Source organism: Jatropha curcas, chromosome 4, assembly GCF_041381405.1.
Source record: "Jatropha curcas cultivar XTBG-Jc1 chromosome 4, XTBG_Jcur_1.0, whole genome shotgun sequence".
NCBI classification, from domain to species: domain Eukaryota; kingdom Viridiplantae; phylum Streptophyta; class Magnoliopsida; order Malpighiales; family Euphorbiaceae; genus Jatropha; species Jatropha curcas.
This window is the reverse complement of record NC_143154.1, coordinates 28388096-28414476: the sequence shown is the minus strand read 5'-3', so window position 1 is coordinate 28414476 and position 26381 is coordinate 28388096. Positions and strand designations below refer to the sequence as shown.

Sequence of the window (26381 nt, the reverse complement as noted above, 5' to 3'; positions counted from 1 at the left end):
TAATAGCTGCCACGTGGAGTTATTAAAAGTCAAAATTTCTGATAATTATAGTGTCAGCCTTCACCGATTATAAAATTAATTAAAATAAAAAAAACGAAGAAAGTCCTTGAGAGGAGAAATGATATGGTACGTAGAGGACTACACCACTGATTTACGTTACGTCTGATGGGTTTTCAATGGCACTGATTTTGTTGCTAATTAAATTAATTATTTTTAAAAAAAAAAAGGAGAGAGAAAATGATGACGTAATCAGACCAATGATAGAGGAGCTAAGGTTTAATCATCGAAGGCCGTGTGAAGCTAACCGTTGCATTGAAACTCACAATTCTGTGTGAATTTATTAGCGGAAGGAAGACTTAGTATTGTACTGTACTTTTCAATTTTCATTTTTATTAACTTTCATTCAATTAAAAATATAAAGATTAGCTTTTAAATCAATTTAAGATTTAAATTTCATTTTAAGAGAATTATTTCTTATTTTTATTTGTCAATTATATTCATAATTATGTTATATTATATTTTATTACGATTTATCGATATCTAAATAAGTGTTTATCGGCAATGAAAATATAGAATTTTTGAAATTTTTTTTTAAATCATGAATACTGAAACTGAAATTTTATTATTATTATTATTATTATTATTATTAATTTTGGCCCATGCATTGATCTAAAAACTTAATTGAATATTCATAAAAGATTCAAAACCGTGTATTTAGTTGAATTTATAAATATTAGTATTATATGTGGGTGAAATACTGAAATGAAAAGAAAAAAAAAAAACTTTTTCCTTTTAGGCCAGGTATGGTATGGGTGACAGTATGGTCCAGCACGTTTCGATGGAAGTCTTCTTCTACCTTTTGTTTTATTTTTAGTATATAATTATTGCTTTTTTCTTTAGATTATGTTGAATTAGATCCGTCACTATCTAATTTAGAATTTGAATCTTCTCTCTTTTTTTTTAAAATAGTTTATAGTTTTTTGATAATATATATTATATGACAATCAATTTGCAAATTTAATAAAAAAATAATAATAAAAAGGTTTGATTTGTTCTTAACCCCTCCATATATAGTTCCTTTAGTCTTCAATTTGTTGCACCACTATTATGAGGCACATCACATGTTATACTCTCTTGTAAATTTGACTTTGTTACACATTTATCATCTATCATAACATAATCCATTTTTGGAATAGTTAGGCACCGTTTTTAATTAATTTTTGAAAATTTTAAAGTTGTAAGAAAAATAGTTTTCAAGGCCTACCTTATGTTAATCACTAAATTGACAATTTCATTAATGTATGACATTTGCATTTCGTACTTTCTTTGACACAAATGTGATTGGAGATAATCATATCCTATGTATGTATTCACAAACAAATTAATCTATTGAAAATTCTAAGAAAAATAGTATTCAATGCCTACTTTTTTGTTAATCACTAAATTGAAAATGTCATGTACTAATTATAGTTGATTTTGTACTTTCTTTGCTACAACAGTAGGTTTGAATGAAAATAACTCGTGAAGTCTCTTAAGTAAGGATCGAGTGTCTGATTATTATTGTTCGACACATAAAAATTTTTGACTAAAACTACTAAATATGAAAGAAAAAATGATGGAAATACTTGAAAAGAACAAAAAAAAAAAAAAAAAAAAAACACTAAACAAACTAATGAAGAAAATAAAAATAAAATTAAAAGAATAATATATATTATAATATTTTGAATATAATAATTTTCTTAAAAGTAATTCAAATTTCAAACCATTTTCAGTTTACCCATATAAAATAATTAAATACAAATAATCAAACACAAGCTACCTCATAAGATAAATTCACCTAATAGTTAAGGAAGGTATATTCATTGGAATATACAACTCTGAAGACTGAATCTGTGGCTGTAATGTGTATACTACAGTGTGCATGTATGTGTGCAGTTCAACAAATTCAAAATCCTGAAGGTCAAAATCTATATATCTACAGAAGAAATTAATTTCTAAAATAAAAATAAAAATAAAAATTCAGAGAGCTATACATAATGTAGATATAGGCTTACTGTGCATTAGATGTTTATAGATTCAACTTATTATATACACATATTTGGGTCCCAAAATTTCAGAATGTGGGCCAGAAAAATTGATGTGGATGATATAATGTGCTTGTGTTGAAGTTAGGGAGAAGGTCACATTTCTATAGCTTATAGGGTGTTAAGTGAAAACTACTTGTACTCTCTATTTTAATTATTATTGGTGATTGTTGAGTTAAGCTAATTCCTTTGATTAAAGTTTAAGCTCAAACATAAATCCTTAAATGGTGATTAGTTGGCAAAGTTAGTTTAATTTTTATTATCCCTTTTGGTTCGATTGGTTTATGTTTTGTTTTTTATAACCACGAGAAGATTATAATTCTCTCAAACCATAAAATATAGAGCGTAAATGTTATTAATTCTCTTATTTGTATGTATTTTGAAAAGGTAATATACAATTAAAAGTTCAGATTAAATTGAGATTAGTGGGATTTAATTGCAAATTAAAAAAATAAAGTACTAAGTTAGAAAGTTGTTGTAGATAGCAAAGTTACTTATTACTGGTCGACCTTTAATTCTGTTCTGACCCTACTTACTAGAGATAATATAATATTTGTATGAACCTTAATTACCTTTTGACAAAGTGCCATTGACAAATATATATAATAGAGCTTTTTCGTTACAGTTGACGATCAAGTACAAAAAGTTACTCGAGGGTTAAAGAAAGTCTTAAAGTTATATATCCTCTCCAAAAGAAACTGTTATCTCATGTGCATGCATATATTTGATATATATTTTATTTTTTGAGTTTGCAAATGTACTTTTCCACTCCATTTTAGGTGATATTTAAGTAAAATACTTTCAATAACGATAATTTTAAAATTAAATAATATATTAATTTTACCGATAAAATTTATTTGGAAATATTATTTATATTAGCTGATCTAATCAATTATTGGTAATATATACAGTTAGTGTAGGAAGTAGACATTGTGTAGGAGATTTGATGAGAAGCATAATTGATTGTCTCTTGAGATTAAATAGTATATAGGAGTGTTAATCAAGGAAATAACAAGCATAATTTTGAAGCAATAATGGGGTGTTCTTCTTTTTCGCTTCAAAGAAAGCATCTCCTACAAGCCCTAATGAGGGATTCAAATAGGGCAATTGGGATATAGTTGTGTGTAGGTCATTTTAGCATATAGACCTTAATCTCTCTTAAATGAAACAGGATGGTCCTAAAAGAGAGAGAGAGAGAGAGAGAGAGAGAGCAATTGGATCCTATAGGAGGATAAGGTTCTTTAATATGATTTTGATTAGGGTGCACTTCAAACCTTCTTTATGGTCAAAATTTACATTCTATATTTGTGGGTAAATTAATGGCCTTTAATTTACAAAATAAATAAGCATGAATTTGAAAGAGACATTTCTTTTATAAAATCTTCAATGAGATAACATTATTTATTTTAGCACAATTTTTTTCTTTCTAATATCAGAGAATGAGAGATTCAAAACTAGGTCTACCATTGATCATATATATATATATATATATAGATTCGAGATATCGAATTACGTTTATTGAATTACCATTAAGCTGCCCTTTAAGAAAAACATTAGACTCTCATAATTAATAACAAAAATAAAATATATATATATATATATATATATTTTTTTTTTTTTTTTGTCAACTAAGAAGAAGAACAAGTAATTGAAGAAATTATGAAAGGAGACAAATGCTTAATTTCCCAAAAGTGCTTATCTTTAGTTTAAACACTAATTAATAATTTGAAGTTTTTCATTTACCAAGTTGAATAGTTTGAAGGATAATTTAATTTCCATTTCAAGCATGAAAACGATCTCCCTTTCAATTTTGGGTAGCATCTCCACCTTAGTTTGTTTCTATAATGATCTATGTAATGGAATTCATTTTTGGTGGACAAAAGTCACATCTTTAATCTCTTTCTACCTAATATGTAATATATTAATTGGTTTGCCTCATCTAAGAGTTATCAATCAAAAATCTCCTTTTGTTAAAAAAAAAAAAAAAAAATAATAATAATAATTGAGCACAAATTTTGAATTTATATATACCCACACTATAAATTAAAAATAAACTATTTATAAAATATTCAAACTAAAATTTTAAATACATGTAGATTTTATTTTCAGTGCATATATTTTTTCTTCTTTTGTTCTTAATCATACATTATCCGAAAACTATCGGCCCAACCAATATGGATCATTGTCAAGAGGCACAAAAAGAGAGCAAAGCTCTCCCGAGTGTTTAAAGAGATTTCACACTCAGTGCTCGAACTCGAAACCATAATTAAGCGAAAAGGGATGCAAATGTTTAAATGCGTGTTTGACTTAAGAAAAAAATTAATTTGAATTGTAATAAAAAAAAAAACCTCATTTTTATTTAACCTTCAATTTTATTTTTATTTTTTCAAAAAATTTATATACATATCTCTATGTTCGGATATGAAGTTCAGATTTTAAAATCTTAAGTAAAACTAGCTGAAAATGTGATTCACTTTTATTGATTTAACAGCACATCGGTAAATTTTATATTTTTTTTCCTTTTAAATATATACGAATTATACCACCATAATTGAAATGCATTATTGCATGACACGTATGCTGACAAACAGTTTTTTTTTTTAAATGGAAAAATTATATATTTTTTCATTTTGTTTTAGTCAATGTCAATGTTCCCAATTTTTGACATTCTACAGTAAAAATTTTCAATGTAGGGCCTAAAAGCTCTGAGCAAGTCAGCTTGGGCCCATAAAAACTCTTTTCTTAACTAGGGCCTACATTGATGTAAACAAAGTTCAGTACTCAAGAAATATCATCCAGCCCAATAACACCAATACTGTGTATATAATAATATAATACATAGGGTCCACTCAAAGCTCCTCTATAAAAATTTCAAAAAAAACAAAAAATAATAAATTATTAAATAAATTGAAAAAAAAAAAGAGGGAAATAAATCAAATTTAGAATTCCCATTTTATTTTGTTGGTTTGGACCAATTTACGCCCACATCTAGATAAACAATTATGAGACTTTTTTTTTTTTTTTTTTTTTTTTGAGCGTTGGGAGAAAGAATCTTTTATAAGAATTTATGACTTTGTAATAAAATTTCGAAAATTAAATATTTTACCTATAATACAAAGAATAAATTAAAAATGAAGAATAAGAAGAAATCAATTAAAAAGATTAAAATATGCTAACTGATTAAACCGAAAAAGGTTTGTTATTACGGTTTTATTTTTAACTTTTAAGTGCGTTTTTACACTCGAATCATAATCATAGTAGAGTAAAAAATTTTTTAAAACAGCGGCGAGTTTAAATTCTGACTCCATAAATTTGGAAGTAAAATTATGTAACAATACAATTTACTTTTACTGAATCAAATTCTTACTGAATTCGAACATCAAAATTTTAAAAAGAAAATAAAAACAAGGTATAATAATTGCTTCTGATAAATCTCACCTAATAGCAGTTAAAATTTCAGGAAGAGAGACCAAAATTATTAGGGTTTGTGCAAGAACAAGTACTTAACATCTGCTAGTGGGCCTACATGTTTGTCTATGCTATTACACCAACTGGTGAGGGAGCATATGTTGTGTTATTATTATACAAACTTAGCTAATATTGGAAATTAGTTTTTAATTTGGAGTCGAACTTATATTCTTAAATATGGGATTAATATAGAGAAATATCGTTTTAAAAATTATCGGAAAAGAGAATTTAGTTTTAATACGCGTAAATAAACTTATTTTTGAACTAATTAGAATATATAATTATGTTATTTTGTATTTTTAAGTTGATGGAAAATGAAACGTCAGTAACACAGCTAGCCAGCCATCTCACGAGGGTGCAAAGAGAAAAAAGAGAGTGTAAGGGTTGATTGGAAGAACCCATCAATGTGATTGTTTGGTTGTGGCTTAACCACCTAAATAATTGACTGTTTGTAGGGCTATCTATACACGTGTTAGGTAAATATATTTAAAATAATTTAATTAAAATAAAAATTTCTATAATATTTCTTGCTGTTCAGAAATTCATAATCTTCCATGATTATTTATATATGGAAATTATGTTTTTGAAATTATTTTCAATCATTATGTGCTTTTCTTTTTTTTTTTTTTTTTTTTCCTTTTTAGTGCAAAATTGAATGAAAATTGGTTAAATATAATTAGTTGGTGAGGACAAATATCAAAATTGATTTGAATATTTTATATTTTATACTATAGTTATTAGATAAACCCTAAATCATTAGATTAATAATCAAATGTTTAATTTATATTTAACCAAATTTACCATTAGCTAAGGCTAATCTTCAAGTTTAAGTGAATGTGAGATTCTGTGAAGCAATCATGAATTTTGTCATTTAGCTCAGTCGACAAATCCCTAAAATCTAGGGTTGTTAATACTTCACACCACCACTCGTGGAAAAAGTACAACAAATTGTTGGGCTTGGGGACTATTTCAATCATTCTTTTTTTTTTTATCAGAAAAATAAATTTAATTTTATTAAAATTATAATGTCCAAAAAAAAAACTATAATTTTGAATTTTCTATATATTGCATCATATAATATTTAAACATGTACATAATATAATCAATATTATTATAGAAAATCCGATTAAGTTCTCTGTCTCAAATTGTTTATGCAAATATTTTGAAATCTTCTTATGAGTTATTATACTTTTTTTTAATCTGAGACTTAAATTTTAATGTTGGACTTGAATTTCTAATAATATTTATTAGCATAAACTTGTAATTAATATTGACAGAACTAATATTTTATTACATTGGTGAAAAACTTAAATATCCATTTATTTCAAAATTTTATCCATGGTATCTAATGAGAAATTATTTAATTCCTCGAATAATATTTAATTTAATGCATTTGGAGACCAACCACTCGGAGAAGTTGGACTATACATAGTAATCTAAATTGGCCCAAACTTTTTTATGCTATTTTTGTTAGAGGCCCAAATTACAAATAACAGTAGTCCATGGACCATGGGTTAAATTTGGGCTTTGAGGCCTAACTTTTTCTCTTTACTTGGGCTTTTCGTATAATGAACTTGTCTATGCGCGTGAAGTCGGTACTTTCTTTCTTTACCAAAAATAAATAGGAGTTAATTTTGATATCAGTCAATAAAATTATAATTAAATAAATAGGAGTTTACTAAAAATAAAAAATATAGTTAACATGTGCTTGGTGTTCCCTTTAGATCTGTGGCATCAAGCTCATCAAAATGCACCGACCTCATTTAAAGAAAAAAGAAAAAAGAAAAAAGAGAAAACAAACAAATCTCACGTATATAAAATTTGGTTAATTTTAATAATATTATTAATATTACAGTAATCTTTTTTTCTAGAAAAAAAAAAAATTCCATAAGTTTCGACATTGACGAAAATAAATTAAAAAGGGAAAAAACGCAAGTGGAAGTGGGCAATTATTATGTTTGATGGTATAGATATTATTATTGGGAAAGAAGAAATGAAGAAATGTTGCTCCCATGTGCACACCACATGCAAGCCCATCAGTACCTTCCTTATTGTCCTTTCTTCCGTGTTTTGCCGTGCAATGCACAAACAAACCCGCTTCGATTCAGCTGATTCAGATCAGATCGCTGATAATTGCATTACAGTTGTTTCACCAGCTGATAACTCATCTCATTTAAATCTTTAAAAGATCCATAATTTTGATGCAAAGGGTAATATTGTTAATATATGGTTACCATCTTTCAAATTAAATTACAGACCAACATTTTCTTTATTTAAAATTGAATGCAAGACAGGTAATCAAAAAATAATTTAGACATGAATTGATGTAAAGTTTAAATTATATAACTAAGATATATATTGTCTCCATCATACATATATGAGTAGACTAGCAAAGAAAAGGTAATGGCAAATAAATTGACACTAACCAATTATGTCATTGCATAATGCACACTAGTGTTCATAGAAATCACATTTTTGTGCATGCACATACATAGATCCAATATCCAATTAAAAATGTTTAAATCTATGTCGATGTACTTTTTACTAGATTTAAAAAAAAAAAAAAAAAACTTTTTCAGATTCGGATTTTTGGTGAAGCCTGTTGGTTCTGATTAAATTACTTGAATAAGTTAAAATAAATTAATTTCGTTGATAAAAAAATTATCAAATGTAAAAATTAAAGGCAGATCTCAATTTAAAGTTTAATTAATTATAACTGTTTGTGAGTTAATTAAAATTTTTCTTAGTTCCTTTCTAATGACTATTTTTTATTATTATTTGAGAGTAATTTGTTGCTGAATCCATTTAGAAATTTATTTTTATTATCCAAAATCCATTGCAATTACTTGTTTAAGCGGTCAAACCCATTTAAAATTAAAATATTTTATTTTTTAAATAAAAAATAAAAAATAATATATTTTAATTTAATAAAAAATGAAATATCAGTATTAAATATAATTATAAATCAATTATAATTTAAAATGCGTATATATAATTTTCCTTTAAGAAATAATTATTTTTAAAAATTAAATAGATGATAGATAGCAAGTACCCGAGTTTTTTTCTGAACCCAGTACCGGTAATCCGTTTACTGACTAAAATTATATGGGATTAAGATTGCCATTCCAAAATGCAACTGTAAATCCGGTTAAGGGTAGTTATTCGTGGAAGGTAATACAGTACAAGCCCCAACGGCCGAAGCAAAAAATTGTCGGTGAAAATGTAGCGTAGCATGTATAAATCCGAATACATGAATACGATATATCGTATTTGGTTTACAGCGCATGGTGCGCACTTTTGTCCAACCGGCGCAGCTTTGGGTCACGTGCAACGCTCAGCGCCATCACATGCAGATGTAGTGCGCCAAATACTTTTCCTTATTATTTTTGGCCCTTTTTAACTTTTTAATTTAACTGCTTTGAATATAGAATTCAGATTTGTTGACTTTTCTGTCCTTGTGGGCCCTTTATCCACAACGACCGCTTAACTAACTCTTTTCTCTTCAATGCACCGTCGCTCTATAATTACTAGTAGTAATTTTTTCTTTTTGAAAAATTACTGTTTTTTTATTACTTATACTTTATATTTTAATTTTAACATTTTCTTAGTGAAATAGTTACAGTGAAAATAGTAAATATTTACTACTAAGACATTAGAATTAAATTAATTGAAAAACACTAAATATTCAATTAAAGAATCAGCAACAAGTAGTAATTGCACCACCATCCTAATTTAATGCAATGATCTATCAATGGCAACAAGTAGGAAGGATGAGAAATTAGCATTCTTTTTTTTTTTATTTTTGTTTGTTAATATGTAAAATAATTAAAGTAGAGTTAATATTATATTTAAATTCATACTTTAATTATTTTTTTTAACTTTTGGGAAATAAAATGAAATGGAGTGGAGGTGTGATTTATTTTGTAGTATTTTGTGATTTAATTTATTTGCAAAATTGCATAAAACAATTCAGCATAAAAGGCAGTACAGGTGTCACCTCATATCAAGTAATAACATACAGTGACCCACAAAAAGGATCACAGCTAACAATCTCTAATTGGACCAAACCAATTTCTAATCTCTATATATACTCCTACATTGCAAGGCCACTTCCAATCAATTCCCTCTTCTTTTTCCTTTCATATCATCTTCTTCCTTTTTCTCTGTTCTTACTTTGAGAAGAGGGATTTGGTTCTCTGATAAAGGCCATGGCTAAGTTTGTTGCTCTTCTTCTCTTGGCCTTCATTGCCATTTCAATGCTCCAAACTCTGGTAAGATCCTTTCTCCAGCTTCGTCCTTCTATTTTGAAGGATAAACTAAGAACAAGAAATGAAAAGAATGAGGAAATTTACTTTATTTCCTTCTTTATTTGCAGGTTATGGCATCTAATGGCCATGGAGGTCACCACTATAACGATCAAGTAAGCTTCTTTAACTTTTTTTTTTCCTTGCTTAGCAGATAATGTGGGTGCTTAATCTTGATAATTTTGTTTAATTCTTTAATAATTGTTAATTAATTACTTAATTCACATTTTAATTCTATAGTGTTTTATATTTTCAGAAGCGTTATGGACCAGGAAGTCTTAAGAGCTCCCGTAAGTAGCTACATTTTCTCTGCTAGATCTTTTATTTTCTTTCAGTTTCCCTGGTTTTCCCTCCAACCAAACAATCAGAAAAACATAATGACAAATGCAGCCCAAGTCAAAGTTTGACTGTGGTCATTTTTCTCCTTGAAATTAACCATTTCTTTAATCTTTACCCAGAAAAATGGATCTGGGAAACAGTAATATGATGATGCTGTTTTTTACCTTTTCCTTTTCTGTTGCTTATTTATTATTATTTGTTGAATGACCAGAATGTCCTTCACAATGCTCGAGAAGATGCAGCAAGACACAGTACCACAAGCCATGCATGTTCTTTTGTCAGAAGTGTTGCAGAAAATGCTTGTGTGTGCCTCCAGGGTATTATGGGAACAAAGCTGTTTGCCCTTGCTACAACAACTGGAAGACCAAGGAAGGAGGACCAAAATGCCCTTGAATTGTTCACTTCATCTCTAATTTACCCTTCCTAAGTTAATCTTCCTTTTTAATTATGGGATTATTATTAGTATTGCTATGGTGTTTAATTATGAATGCTATTAGTAGCTCTACTAACTATATATTTATATATAAATTCTTAATGTGTTTTTGTTTTGAAGATGGGTTTTGTTTTGTTCTTTGAATTCAAGCCACTCCTTGAGGTTGTCTCTAGAATGAGAGTGGATAAAATATTATTGTATTATCAATTAATTGATTTTCTCTTAATCCCACGTGTATGGATGATGTAAGATCTGAATCTCTATCAGAAAATTAACTATTAATTGCAAGTGCTTCTTTTTCTTTTCCTTTTTTTTTTTTTAAATCACAGGTTCCATGATCCCGTTATCATGGATGTTTTTTTTATAAATTACCGATATTTGGATTTTATTATTTTTGTTTGCATTACAGATAGCTAGATTTTATTATTAGAGACGTCTAATTCGGTTTGGTTTACTTAGATCCTATTATTAGAGACATTTAATTCCGCCCTATCTTTAATTACAGATAAGACTTTTCAACTATAAAATTAAGTCAAATTGAATCTTTGAATACTTGAAGAGGAAAAGCATTTATTCCCAGCCCACTCTAAAACAAAGAGGAGGCTGCCCTACCAAAGTAACGAAATTTGGGGCATTGATTACTCATTATGCCTCAACATGTGGCTACAAATAGGATATTTTTAGGTATGTTAATTTGTAAAATGATGTTAACGTTTTCAACTTTCAAATTGAGCATGTTGAAAATAGCAAAAGAGATTTACCAAATTGGAACACTTTTGAACTAACCAAAAATTAGATGAAAAATATCTCATGGTAAGTGTAAAATATATTATTAACATGTATAGTCTTTTAATTTTCTTCTATAAAATAAAATTGACCCTTATTTTAAATTCTGTGGGTAATAAGATATTAATTTGTTATGCACTAAATCACACAAGCTTATTTTGGTTTTATTGATAATTTTTTAGATTTTCAACTTATTCATTTAGATGATAAAAATAAATCTATTTGTCTAAACTGAATTATAATTTATTGGATTAAAAAAATAAAATTATACTTACATTCATCACTTATTAATCATTGAGCAACCAACGATTAAAAATTATTTCTTAACCATTTATTAATAAGCTGTTCATTCAAATTCAACATGTAAAATTCAACCTAAATAAATGACCTTAAATAGTCTTTTATATTCTGAAAATAACAAAATTATTTAATTGTTGAGGTAAATTGATTATTTCAGAACAATTAAATTAATACTGCATGCAAAATTGTTCAAAAACAATAAAATTAAAACCATAGATAAAGTTTTAAGATTTTATAAATTATGACTTATTTTTTCTCATTCAAATAAAGAATATGTCAAAATTTTAAAATATTTAAATTTCATCAGTTGAATTTCTTTGATTCAAATAATTAATTTTAAAAATTAGTAAAACCCCAATTAGGCGAATTTAAATTTTTTATAAATATAAATTACTAATTAGAATTTAACAGTGATTTTATTTGAGTTGTTTTGTTATTTGAATAATGATGAAGTTCAAGGTGCAAATCTCCTCCTGAGAATAATAATAAAAAAAAGAGTTTGAAAGTAATACGATCAAATTTTTTGAAAAATCATGAAGTTGAATAATAATTATAAATCGCCACTAAATAGAATTTGCTGATCGCCAACAGTACAAATCTATTGTTTTATTAAGTTAATCTAACCCCTCAAAATTAATAAAATTTGTTATATTCTCTATTCAATGTTTGTATCAATACTTCAAACTTCTAATCTTTTTCCTTTTATTGAAATTTTCATTTTCCTTTTTTTTTTTAAAACGTCATCGTATCTGTCTCTCTAAAGGGCTTAGACTAACGAGGGGCCCATTCACATTACCCCAACCCATAGCCCATCAAAGCAACTTCAGAAAAATCTCAATTATTTTCAAATTCCCGCCAAACAGATCTCCGGTCCCGAAAACATTTCCCTTTTTTTTTTTTTTTTTTTTTTTTTAAATTATTATTCTCGTAATGGCTAGTAGAGACTGGGAAAAAACGAGGGAGAACACTGACTACAAGCTAAGGTGAAGTGGGGGAAAGTAAGAGAAGGGAAGTCAAGGTCTCAAGGAGGCACCTAGTTGACTCGGGAATGGGGAAGGAATCGGCAGACGAGTTCATGGCCAGCGAGTCTAACTCAGTTCGAGCTGCTGGATCTTCCAGAGGCCCGAGGCTTTTCATTAAAGAAATGGTCATGAGGAACTTCAAATCTTACGCTGGCGAACAACGTGTTGGTCCTTTTCACAAGGTTAGGCTTTAATTTAAATTCTATGGATTTTTCTGTTTTCATTTCTAGGGTTCTGTTCGGTTGTTTAGAAATTGGAGGATATGAGGTGGATTTTGATCTTTTTATAATTTCGATTGTCAGTTTACTTAATTGCAATTACTGTAGTAATTTCAGTTATGTTGTCCCTTATGTGTGTTTTCAATTGGGAACTTCAGAAAATTCTAAAATTTGAAAATTTCCTATGCTTCCTATGTGCTACTAAGTAGCCAAATGGACCCTAGCGTTCAATTGGGAGTTCATAATTCGTTTCCTCCAATAATTTTTATTTTTTTTGGGTCGTCAGAGTTTTTCTGCAGTGGTTGGCCCCAATGGGAGTGGCAAGAGCAATGTGATAGATGCCATGTTATTTGTATTTGGAAAGCGGGCGAAGCAGGTATTTTCAATTTCTTCCTTTTTGTTGTTTTAATTTAAAAATTGTCTGCTTGGCATTTTTTGAACCGAGATTTTTTTTTCCTTTTGGCGGCCAAAACTACATTTTCTTCTAGCTGCTTAGCACCAAACAAAGTGGCTTTCCATTTTATACATTAGCTTTTATCATTCTATTTGGTTTCAATTTTTTATCCCTAATTTTGTACTGTGGAATATTCAGATGAGACTCAATAAGGTATCTGAGCTTATCCACAATTCTACCAATCACCAGAATCTAGACAGTGCAGGTGTTTCGGTTCATTTTCAGGAGATTGTTGACCTGGTAATTTTAAGTTTCTAATGTATTTCTCGTGTTCTGGAGTTTTTACTATTAAGTAGTGGACTTTTACATCTTGCTTATCTCTAAGAAAACATAATACAAGAAGGGAAAGTAGGATATCAGGTTTTATGCTTTATGCTGTTTCAGCCTCTTAGAGAAGGGAAGTGCTCAACAATCTCTATGGTTGCCTGTGACTTTGGACTCTGTTGTCTCAGTAACCAAAAGAAACCTTAGAAGATTTTTAACTATTCAAATTTTGAACCTTAGTTCTTAATGCTTGTAGGATGATGGAAACTATGAAGCTGTTCCAGGAAGTGATTTTGTAATCACCAGGGTTGCATTTCGAGATAACTCATCTAAGTATTACATCAATGATCGTTCAAGTAATTTTACCGAGGTTACCAAGAAACTGAAAGGGAAGGGGGTTGACTTGGACAATAATCGATTTCTGATTCTTCAGGTTTGTTTCTGCTCTATAACATTGCAATTCCAATATGAAGCTAATATCCATGTGCTTTACGTTTCGATGCTGGTTGTTTCAGGGTGAAGTTGAGCAGATTTCATTGATGAAACCCAAAGCTCAAGGACCCCATGATGAAGGTTTTCTTGAATATCTGGAAGACATAATTGGCACCGACAAATATGTTGAAAAAATTGAAGAATCGTCCAAGGAGTTGAGTAATTTATTTCTTGTTTATATGTTCTGAATCCAAATTCTCAATGAAAATATAATATCTATTTCCTATACAAGCAAAGGACCAGAACAAAAATTTTTAGGACTCAAACTGCTATAGAACAGAACACCGGTAGGAAAATCTTTGCATCATCTAATACATTTTCTTTTATGAAAATTAAAAGATCCTTTTTGTATGATTTCTACAAACTATTCTTTTAATTTTAGATCCTAAACTATGAATAAAAGCATTTTGATGATGGAGTCATTTGAGCTGTGGTGGGTGTTTTTGGTAGTGCAGCGATCATGCCAGTAACAGCAAGGAAGTGGTTGGTTGTGATAGTCATGCTATCAAGTATAATAATGGTGGGTGATGGGTGTGGTGGTGGAAACAGTCATTGTGTCGTGGTTGTAATATGTCAAAATAGGCAGTTCATCATGTTGGTGGCAGCTGTGGTAATGATGGTGATGGTGGCAATCATGGCAGTGGGGTTTTGGTGGTGGTAAATTGGTTGGCTAGGTATGCTGGCATTGGCAATGGCAGTGAAGCTGGGGGCAGCAGTGGGAACGGGGTGAGGGGGGTGGTGGTGGTGTTGGATGCAATTGAAAAATACTATAGGGGAATTGAAAACCATCTTTTGTGGTTTATCATTTCTAGCAATTAAGAGAATTTCGATATCACCATTCATGCCAAGTTATCTTATTTATATTTTTTTTATTCTCCTTGCGAAACAAGTAAAAAGCAGTAGGCACTTTAGTGACTAGATTCTTGAATGTTGACAACTTCCGTATGCTTTTAAATTTAAATGTTAATAGCTTGATGATGATCTGTTACATTGTTCTTAAATCCTTCTGCAAGTGCTTGTAAATTTTACATTTCTAACAGACCAAATTGTCCATATTTATAGTCAATGGTTTGTGGACAATATTATCACTCCAACTTAAGTTATTTTTCTAACTTTTGTGTCTCTTCTCATTGGCTTTATAGGCTGGAATCCCTTAATGAGAAAAGGTCTGGGGTGGTACAGATGGTTAAGTTGGCTGAGAAGGAAAGAGATAGCTTGGAGGTTTGTGTACTTTGTTGAACTTCATTAAATCAGGTGCAAGTATGTTTAGTTAAATCTGTTTTTCTTCCATGGTATAGGATGTGAAGAATGAAGCAGAGGCATATATGCTGAAAGAATTATCATTCTTGAAATGGCAAGAGAAAGCCACAAAATTAGCTTATGAGGACAATGGTGCAAAAATGGTTGAAATGCAAACAAATGTATCTAACTTAGAAGAAAATCTAAAAGCTGAAAGGTTGTTTTGGTTATTACAATATCTTAATTTACATTTGTTCAACAACTAAAAGGGTTTCAACTTGCAAGTACTAAAGTTTTGTCATTGTGTTCAGAGAGAAGATTCAAGAAAGTCATAAAACTTTGAAGGAGCTTGAGACTGTGCACAAGAAGTATGTCAAAAGACAAGAGGTTTGTATGCATGTATTTGATTCTTCCATAACTATATGGATATACATCCAGTCACCTATTAATGGTATTTAATTTTTTTTCTCTCTCTATATATGTGGATAAAGTTTGGCCTGCATGTCATTGTCATGTATATTGTCATTCATTCCTTGCTATTCTTTTGTTTTTATCTTATTTGTTGGTGAGTAAATTTTTGTCTTGAATTCAGGAACTTGACAATGATCTTAGGACTTGTAAAGAGGAGTTTAAGGAGTTTGAAAGGCAGGATGTGAAATACCGTGAAGATCTGAAGCACAAGAAGCAAAAGATCAAGAAACTTGAAGATAAAATTGTAAAGGTTGGGTAAAGATGAGCTTTTTTGCAAGTAAAGTTGTGGATTTATCTGAGTTTTTGTCCTTTTCTGTTTGGACTCATCAAAAATTGCGGTTTACCTAGTTTTGCCTTCCGTTGCAGGACTCTTCAAAGATTGATGACTTAACAAAGGAGTGTGAGGAGTCAACAAATTTGATTCCCAAACTTGAGGATGATATTCCAAAGCTGCAAAAGCTCTTGGTGGATGAGGAGAGAATATTAGAGGATATTGTAGAGAATTCAAAAGGTTGTGCATTTTCCTTTTAATTGTAGACAAAGTAAAATTTGATATTTTTCTAGTCTGTTTTATTATATTGATTATCTTTCCATATTATGCTTGTTGTGAGTCTTTACGTCATCTTGTTGAGTATTTATGTTGTGGTACCTGTTGGTTATGCTTCCCATCTCATAATTTGTAACATTTCCTTAAATTTTGGGTAAGTGCTATACATTCTTAGCATTTCTAATTCTGTTGAAACTTCTCTATGAAAAGTTGCTAAATGTTGTTTACATCTTCGTGATCATATAATTTAAGGTCTTGACTCTTTATTGGTTCCCATTCACTATGCATGTGGCTGTTCAACTAATTTTGTTCCTTATGCTCTGTTGATAAGCAGTTGAAACTGAAGGATATCGCTCGGAGCTTACAAAGGTTCGTGCTGAATTAGAACCTTGGGAACACCAACTCATTGATCACAAGGGAAAGCTTGAAGTGGCATGTACTGAAAACAAGCTCTTGAGTGAGAAGGTGAGGCTAGTGTGGTCCTCAGAATTTTATTTGATTGTAAATAATGAATGATAAGCTCTAGATATTTCTGTTCATTCTATTATTTAGAAAGATAATTCAGCCTGTGTTAATGCACCTATTCTGATCTGACCCCTGGAGAGACCACCAGTCTCTTCAAAGTGGTGCAAATTTTGTCATAGTTGGCTGAATGTGTGTGGTGGCTGTTTCAGCATGAAGCTAGCCATGCAGCTTTTGAAGATGCATGTAAGCAGATGGAAAACATATTGGGAAGAATTGAAACAAAAACTGCAAGCATAGCCAAAATAAAGAGTGACATAGAAAAGCACAAGCTTGAAGCATCAGAAGCTCGCAAAGTGGAACAAGTTAGTGATTGCCGATAGCCATTTGAACTTTTATTTTTTATTTTTATATATTATTTTGGTTTAGGATGTTTTTCGTTTTTCAGGAGTGCATCAAAGAACAAGAAGCTTTGATTCCACTAGAGCAAGCTGCAAGACAGAAGGCTGCAGAACTTAAATCAATCGTTGCTTCTGAGAAGAGTCAGGGTTCAGTTATGAAAGCAATTTTACGGGCCAAAGAATCTAATGAAATAGAAGGAATATATGGACGAATGGGAGATTTAGGAGCTATTGATGGTCAGTCCTTGATTAGGCTCAATAAGTATTTCAATCATGATTAATAGTCTGAATTTTCTACTTTTTAATTTGTGAAATTGCATTGGAGGTACATGTTATTCAGAGTATTTTCCTCTTCATGCGACTAAATTTTCTATAATTTATTGTCTATCCTGCACAGAATAATAGTCATCGTTTGTGGTGTTAGAGCATTTCTTTTACATCATTAATTGCAAGATGTAATTTGTGCTTAAAAATTTAACCTTTGGTCATCTTTTAGTTTTAATTATTTATATTTGATAAAATTTTTCTACTCTGTCTCCGCTCAAAAAGCTTGTCCTCCCAGACCTTTTACTGCTTTTTTTTATATGTAGGGTGTATTTGTGTCATCTTCTTTCCCTTCTTGGTAAATGCATTCACATCTTCATTATGACTTTTGTCATTGCAGCAAAGTATGATGTTGCTATCTCGACAGCCTGTCCTGGACTTGATTATATTGTTGTGGAGACAACTGCTGCGGCCCAAGCATGTGTTGAGCTGCTCCGAAGGGAGAATCTTGGGGTTGCAACTTTCATGATATTGGTATCAATTGCATGTTCTTTATGTAGCTCTTTCTTTAATCATTTTGAACATCTGTAAGGACTTTCTGGCTTAGGAATCTGGTACTTGGGCTGGTCAAGATATTGCCGTTACATGATTACAAAAGCTTAGTATCAAGAAATTTGTTGTCAATTTGGCTAGTTTTATGCAGTATGCCAATAATATCTAGTTTTCTTGGATGCTGTCTCTGTAAAAATTTAGTCCATCCTGGCAAATTCCATATTTTAGGTGGCTTTTTAAATGTTTTGACGATAAAATGTTGACTGTAATATTTTGGTGATGAGCTAGTATGAGTTTATAATGAAGCATCTCTTGCATTGAAGTTATTTTACTTATGAAAAACTAAGAGTTTTACAATAGTTACTATGTAGTTCTGAGATTGTTAGACTTGTATCTTCAGTATAAAAAATTTCAACAGAAAGGGAGGTGTATAGATTTGGTAGCTGCACCTTATTATTACGAGGTGTTTTAGGTGCTTTTCAATTTATTTTTATCATTTATAATGCAGGAGAAGCAAGGTGATCTCTTACCAAAGCTCAGGGATAAAGTAAGCACTCCAGAGGGAGTTCCACGTCTTTTTGATCTAATTAGAGTTCAGGATGAAAGGATGAAGCTTGCTTTCTATGCTGCTTTGGGTAACACTGTTGTAGCAAAGGATCTGGATCAGGTAGACTTCAGATTCTTCATGCAGCTGATATCTTTTGTTTTGTTTTTATATACAAAGGCTCTGCAATTTAGCTCTTTTTAGCAGGAGAAAGTCCTATTTGTTGTCCATAACCATGTGCAATGGAAAGAACATTCATATAGCTAACTAAGCTACTTGAGTTGTAGTTAGAGTTTTACATGCCATTCATTTTTTGGATTATGTGAACTTGCAATAAATGCAGCTGAAGGAGTTGGCCTGTCAAAATAGTAGAGTGATTTGTTCTTTCTCTTTCTCTTTTTAAATTTTGTTTTACCTTGCTATTTTTTTTTTTTTTTTTGATAAAAAATAATTGATGTCTGAAACATATGACAAGTATAAACTGTGGCCCAGGCTGCTGAGAGAACACTGGGCAAACTATTCTTATGTAGCCAGCAAGATTTTTTGAGCAATTAGGAAGAAATTTTTATTCCATGACCTTGTAGCTTTCTCCTAAAAAGGTGCAAGGCACACTAAGGCACAAAGGGTTGCTGGAGCCTTGGTGCTAGCTTCTAGATGAAGGCGCACGCCCGAGCAAGGTGAGGCGCAAAAAAAAAAAAAAAAAAAAAAAACACAAATCTGTTTTAAGATACCAAAAAAAAAAAAAAAAAAGGAAAAACACACATAAATAAAGAAAAATCAACAACATATTGACTTATATTTTAAGATATTGGAGTTTAGAAAGAAAGGAGTAGAATCAAGAACAACAATAACAAGAGAATTAAGACTTAATCCCAAACTAGTTGGAGAAGAGAATAGAAAGAAAATAGAAGACAAGGATAGGAAGAGGAACTGAGAGACATATTTGAATCATTAAATGCTTGCTGGTTAGACGCTAGATTGTAGGAGGTGGCCACTAGACAGAAGAATGGAGGCTGAATCACAAAACATTACTGGTTTTCTATGTTGCGTTCTGTTTCTTTCATTTATTTTATGTAACCAGATGCCAACGAGACAGCTTTATATTCAAAGAAAACCCTAGGGGACATTTTCAAGAAAAAAAAAAAATAGGAAGGAAGCTGAAAAGGCGCAAGCTCTTAAGCCTTAAGTTAGGCGTGCCTTTAATAACTATATTGGAAACAAGTTCCTCCTTTTAATGGTGAAATATTTTATGAATTACAATATTTTTCGATCTCCTAACATGACTAGTTTGCTTTTTTTCTTTGTAACTGTTTGAAAATAGAGTTAAATTCATGCAGTTTTAGTTACTTTTCAAGCTTTTACTTGTTTTTCTATTAATAGGCAACACGAATTGCATATAGTGGACACGTAGAATTTCGACGTGTGGTTACTCTTGATGGTGCACTTTTTGAAAAATCTGGTACTATGAGTGGTGGGGGATGCAAGCCACGTGGTGGTAAAATGGGCACTTCTGTTCGGGCTGCTAGTGTTTCTGCAGAAGCTGTTGCAGATGCTGAGAAGGAGCTCTCTACTATGGTTGATAAGTTAAATGGCATCCGCCAAAGAATAGTTGATGCTGTAAGGAGTTACCAAGCCTCAGAAAAAGCAATTGCACACTTGGAAATGGAACTGGCCAAAATTCAGAAAGAGGTAATACCCCTAGTACAGTTTGTGCATCAATTATGTAATACCTCTAGTACAATTTCTTTTAGCTTTTGCAGAGGGATATTAATTCTTTAACTCTTGCTGTTAACAGATTGACAGTTTAAATTCAGAGCATTCTTATCTTGAAAAACAACTTGGTTCTCTGGAGGCTGCAGCACATCCAAAGAAGGATGAGCTTGACAGGTTGGAGGAGCTGAATAAAGTCATATCTACAGAGGAAAAGGAGATTGGTAGACTTATGCAAGGTTCTAAAAAGCTGAAGGAAAAGGTATTTGAGGAGTTTATTGCTATTGGTAAATGCAAGTTTCAATTCAAACATTCTGGAAACCTGGACAACAAATGTTCTGTTGCATTGCTGATTTGTGCTTAATGTTTTCATTCCCTCTGAAAGTCTTCTAATCTAATGTTCTACAGTTCAATTTAGTAAACTTATCCTTAGTTGTCCTGCTGATAGGCATTGGAACTTCAGAGTAAAATAGAAAATGCTGGTGGTGAAACATTGAAAGCACAGAAGTCAAAGGTCAACAAGATTCAGTCTGTAAGTCCAAAGATAAGGTTCAAATGCACAAGTTTCTATTATTTACTGCCATTATTAATTTTTTTTTTCTACCTACTAACAGGATATTGATAAAACTAGCACGGATATCAACCGTCACAAGGTTCAAATAGAGGCGAATGAGAAAATGATAAAGAAGTTAATAAAGGGGATTGAGGACTCAAAGAAAGAAAAGGATCGACTTGTTGAGGAGAAGGAAAAGTTGAGAAGTGTTTTCAAAGAAATAGAAGAAAAGGCATTTGCAGTCCAGGAGAACTATAAAAAGACACAGAATGTCTGGTTTATTTGATCTTTTATCTTTCAGAAAGACAACTCACTTTTGGGAGCAAGTATCACAGTTATTATGTGCCTTTCTTGTCTATTTTGCAGTTGATTGATCAACATAAAGAAGTATTGGATGAAGCAAAATCTGAGTATGAGAATTTGAAAAAAGTTGTGGATGAGTTGCGTGCTTCAGAGGTACTGTGTCCATAAATGTGATCCATTTGATATGTCTTATATTATGGTCAAATGACTAACTTCTACAATTAATTTTCATTGTCATAGGACAGGTTGATGCTGATTATAAATTACAAGATATGAAGAAAGGCTGTAAGGAGTTGGAGTTGAAGGGAAAGGGTTACAAGAAAAAGCTTGATGATTTGCAAAATGCTGTAACACAGCATATGGATCAGTATGTCTTTTATGGAGAAGTTTCCAGTATTTGGGGCTAGCCATAATCAAGGAGCATGTTTAATATTGTGTTCTTGGTTGCAGAATTCAGAAGGATCTAGTGGATGCTGAAAAGCTTCAAGCGACCTTGGCAGATGAGACTCTTGCCCAGGCTTATGATCTCAAAAGGGCCCTTGAAATGGTAACCTTGCTGGAAGCACAACTAAAAGAGATGAACCCTAATCTTGATTCTATCTCAGAGTATGACTTTCTATTTTTCATATCATTTTAACAATTTGCATATTGGGATTTTCGTATTTTCGTTCTTTCTCGTACTCTGCTAAATTTACTGGTGCATACAGATATCGGGGGAAGGTTGAATCATATAATCAGCGAGTTGAGGAACTAAACATGGTTACTCAACAGCGTGATGTTATAAAAAAGCAACATGATGAGTGGCGAAAAAGAAGGCAAGGGCATTGTTTGTTTACACATATTCTAGAATCTATATGTCCTCATTGTTATCTCTTACAAACGGTGAATGTTAATTGAGTTTGTTAATAATTCAGGTTGGATGAATTCATGGCAGGATTCAATACAATATCATTGAAGTTGAAGGAAATGTATCAGGTTGTGATTCAGGATGTGGATGTGCATATATATGTGTGCAATTTTTCTGCTTAAGCGTTTCTTCTTTGTTTGTCACTTTAGTCTTCAATTGTACAGACATAACTTGAATTAATGTTAAACTGTGATATGATAGAAAAGTTCAGTTGTTGCCTTCCCTGGACAGTATTTACCTGATTTTCGACCTTTTATGTATTTTCCACAGATGATTACACTTGGAGGTGATGCAGAACTTGAGCTAGTGGATTCTTTGGATCCTTTCTCTGAAGGTGTTGTTTTTAGTGTCAGACCGCCAAAGAAGAGCTGGAAAAACATTGCAAACTTATCGGGTGGTGAAAAGGTTATGTCCAATCATTGTCGACTTTCTTCATTTTTTGCTATACAAGTGCCTCGAGAATTTGAAGTTTTTTTAATACTCTGGGTTATAATAGCATTGGATCTTCTAACTATTTTCAGACCCTCAGCTCATTGGCTCTTGTTTTTGCACTCCATCATTACAAGCCTACACCACTGTATGTAATGGATGAAATTGATGCAGCTCTGGGTAATCTATCATTCTTCTGATCTAGGTTCCTTATATATTTAATATCTATTATTACTTCTCTCTGTTGTGTTCTTTAATTTGTACGGTTCACATGGATTGCCAGATTTCAAGAATGTTTCTATTGTGGGACACTATGTGAAGGACCGGACGAAGGATGCGCAGTTCATTATCATAAGGTATGCTAGCTAGACATTAACAACGGATCATCACTGGAATGTTTATAATTACTATGATTTTTTGTAAATTTAATATTTTTCTGCATATGCAGCCTTAGAAACAATATGTTTGAATTGGCGGACCGACTTGTTGGAATTTACAAAACTGACAACTGCACAAAGAGCATTACAATAAATCCAGGCAGTTTTGTGGTCTGTGAAAATGCTGCTTGAAGTGCATTAGGATTTTCTGCCAAATATGATATAACAAATATATCATGTGAATTGTATAGGCATATATTTTTTTGCAGACAAACATAAACTGTCTTACAAATATCAACACGATATTTATTTGGAATGATCTGATAGAGATGATTAATATTGTATTTCTTACCATATTTAATATTGTGTTTAGTGAATTCTACTGAACATTGATTTTGTCAGAATATTTTGTCCATTCCATTGAAAAATGGGTGATTTGCTTCCTGATTTAAAATAAATGTGATCTTTCAGTGTGATTTCAATTTGGATACTTTGGCCATCTAAAATACATAGTGAACCTATAATACAGGCAGACCCTATGGCGTACAAGAATGCCATAATTCATTTTTCCAGACAATAAAGAAAATGTTGATACAGCATTTTAAATATAGACTTTCTCCTCAGTTGCAATTTACACAGCACTAAGAGGATCTTTATTGTTAGTCTGCTCATCGATGCTTGTTCTGCGAATTCTGAATGAAAATGAAGGAGAAATTGCTTGGACTGGCTTATCGGTAACTCGAATCAGGTTATATGACCATGCTCCAAGCAAAGTTCCTGCTACTGGTCCAACAATGTAGACCCATATCCCCTTGTAATATGCACTAGCAATTGCAGGTCCTATCGTCCTTGCTGGGTTCATAGATCCGCCTGATATTGGGCTGAGGATAACTAGACAGGTATGTTAGTTATTCATAGTTATTGGTTTCTGTATATGAAGTTCTGGTCTTTCTGGAGGGATTCTAGTCTGAGATTTTGACTCATGAAAAATTCATAATATTAGTTATTTAGAAGAAAAATTGGTGAAGTTATTAATTTAATTGTCAAATATCTGTCTCGTAGTGAAAGAAGTCTCGAGTTTAGAGTTCAAATTCTTTTATATATTTTTTAAAATTATTTATTTTCCTATTTGCTACGGCTTACCCGGCCAAGATGGATGTTATACATACTGCGGAACCAACTGCTATACCTGCTAATTCTCCTATCTGCCACACAGAAAAAAAGAAAAGACTGATAATAATAAATACATGAAATATAAATATATATATATTTAAGGGAAAGTTATAGTTATTAGTATGATATTTACGGCTTTAGTGTCAGTTGCTACAGCTGAAGTAACAAACATCATAGAGAAAGTGACAACAATTTCCATGACAAGAGCCTGAAAGTCTGATCCAGAAGGTGAAGTTGTGCCAAGTTGTTTTATAGGGTGAAGTAACACTTTTAATGTAAATGAAGCTCCTATTGCTCCTGTCATTTGAGCTACTGCATAAAATGGCACCTGCAATAAATTAATAATAATTATCTTATTTTAACCAATAATTACATTAAAAATATACAAAAACATTAAAATCAAACCAATCAGTAACAGACTTTTAATTAATTAACCTCATTTAATGAGAGACCTCTTATTTGCTCAGATGGGAATTTAATTTTTTTTTTTTTTCTGTTTGCATATCTTCTCCTCAATTAAAGATTCCTTCCATATGTTTGTGGTCATTACTATTCTTCCTTACCTAACACATACACTCTCTTTAATTTCTTTTTTGTCTCTCAATTGAATTGGTTGTTTCACAAACATTCAAGTCCCACATAATATTATTTGAAGACTCACGTCCCATCTAATAATTCATTCTCTCAAGTCATTCAACTATAACAATTTGTGGACAATAACCTTAAATCCCCATTTTTTATGTAATAAATAAATCGCACACCACAAAAAAAAAAAAAAAAAAAAAAAAAAAGGATCATCATATATGAATATTAATTCCAATTGGATGATTATAATCGGTACTTTAACTCTTCTCTCTCTCAAAAAAAAAAAAATCAGTAATTTAACAATTAATACTAAACTATCTCTAGGGTTCAAATTCTGACCACTCCTTGTTTGATATATTATATATAGAGATAGAGATCAAAGTTCCTTTCATTCTAAGAATTTCTTCTGTAGTCTTCTTAAAAAAAAAAAAAAAAAAAATCTTCTGTAATAGAAATAAAAAACAAGATTTGTGGCTAGAAATATGAATAAAAAAGCCTAAATGGTTATTGGTTAATTTGGGGGCCCATAGTCATATCATGTTGCCAATATCCTCTGTCTGTCTGTCGCTACATAATTCATGGGATGGGAAACACCGGTAAGTCCTAACCAATGGAGGAGTTAGCTCTACGGCTACCGAACATGAAACTAAAATTTCTATAAATAAATAAATAAAATTGAAAATTAAATATACAAACCAACCTGTTTCCATGGAAACTCTCTAACAGCTGCAAAAGCTGTAGTAACAGCAGGGTTCATATGAGCACCAGAGACATGTCCTACTGCATATATCATCACTGTCACTATAAGTCCTCCTGCAACTGAAGCTCCTAATTCTGATACTCTTTTCTCATCGCTCCTACTAATGGCTGCCGTACCGCAGGTCACAAAAACCAACAGAAATGTCGCTATCATCTCTGCTACCACCTGTTCGATCATCTTCTTTTATTATCTAGTTATCCATAACTATATTATAAGGAAAAAATGAAAAAAAAAAAAAAATCTATGTTTTACCTTTCTGAAAAACCGCGGAGGGTAATGGTTTTGAAATGAAAGAAGAGGAATGAGAAATGGGTTTTCGGATTTTGGGTTCTCCACTGAAACAAGATATTCAGTAGAAGGTGAGGCTGTGTGATCTGAAGCTGATGTCGTTGCCATTGTTATTATCTTCTTTAGTTTCTTGAGTTGTAAAATTGATGGAACGATGGATGGGCAAAAGGGATTGGAGGAACTTGAAATTTATACGAATAAGAGAAGAAAGAAAGATACCAGACTTGATAAGGTAGGCTATAGCTTGTAAGTGAAGTGTCTCTCTGTATTAGTGTTGGTGTGGGCGAGGCAAGGGAAAGAGAATCAAAGTTGAGGTAATCAGGAGGCTGAAGTGTTTGTACCCATTGTTGCCAAGAGAGCTTTGTATGTATATATAATATATGCCCCTCGCAGGAAGGACATCGTATGGGATTCACTTGCCTCTACCAACTCTTAATTTTACTGTAAACTGGTCTAAGCAACCTGGTCTAAGCAAGTATATTCTGATATTATATTTGGCATGCATGCCATATTGTGCTGGCAGATGATGTTTTTGAATTATTTCTTAATGATATTTTGAATATGATGTTTTTTTTTTTTTAGTATTAGGGAGCATGGATTTGAACTTGTCAAATTGTATATACACTTACCATTAAGCTATGACACGAAGATC

General features: G+C 31.3%; 3 protein-coding genes across 3 annotated transcripts; 2 read left to right on the top strand and 1 right to left on the bottom strand.

Annotated features, from left to right (window-relative positions):
- The first annotated feature begins 9659 nt into the window (after nucleotides 1-9659).
- On the top strand, nucleotides 9660-10916 carry LOC105644067 (gibberellin-regulated protein 4). The gene is made up of 4 exons (XM_012229313.4): nucleotides 9660-9823; nucleotides 9928-9972; nucleotides 10113-10146; nucleotides 10407-10916. The coding sequence occupies exons 1-4, from the start codon at nucleotides 9761-9763 to the stop codon at nucleotides 10586-10588; spliced, it is 324 nt and encodes a 107-aa protein (XP_012084703.1). The 5' UTR covers nucleotides 9660-9760; the 3' UTR covers nucleotides 10589-10916.
- Nucleotides 10917-12637: 1721 nt separating this feature from the next.
- LOC105644069 (structural maintenance of chromosomes protein 4) lies at nucleotides 12638-23327 on the top strand. Its single transcript, XM_012229315.4, has 28 exons — nucleotides 12638-12918; nucleotides 13241-13330; nucleotides 13547-13648; nucleotides 13929-14105; nucleotides 14188-14318; nucleotides 15307-15385; nucleotides 15463-15620; nucleotides 15715-15790; nucleotides 15996-16124; nucleotides 16241-16385; nucleotides 16756-16886; nucleotides 17096-17248; nucleotides 17332-17521; nucleotides 17949-18082; nucleotides 18609-18767; nucleotides 20025-20333; nucleotides 20440-20616; nucleotides 20803-20886; nucleotides 20969-21178; nucleotides 21274-21363; nucleotides 21456-21577; nucleotides 21661-21816; nucleotides 21918-22025; nucleotides 22125-22185; nucleotides 22388-22522; nucleotides 22639-22726; nucleotides 22830-22902; nucleotides 22995-23327. Exons 1-28 carry the CDS (start codon nucleotides 12763-12765, stop codon nucleotides 23113-23115), a joined length of 3744 nt encoding a protein of 1247 aa, XP_012084705.1. The 5' UTR covers nucleotides 12638-12762; the 3' UTR covers nucleotides 23116-23327.
- Nucleotides 23328-23370: 43 nt separating this feature from the next.
- LOC105644068 (aquaporin NIP2-1) lies at nucleotides 23371-26250 on the bottom strand. Its single transcript, XM_012229314.4, has 5 exons — nucleotides 25694-26250; nucleotides 25382-25606; nucleotides 24230-24424; nucleotides 24067-24128; nucleotides 23371-23804 (listed from the first exon to the last, which is right to left on the bottom strand). Exons 1-5 carry the CDS (start codon nucleotides 25835-25837, stop codon nucleotides 23555-23557), a joined length of 876 nt encoding a protein of 291 aa, XP_012084704.1. The 5' UTR covers nucleotides 25838-26250; the 3' UTR covers nucleotides 23371-23554.
- Nucleotides 26251-26381: the final 131 nt, after the last annotated feature.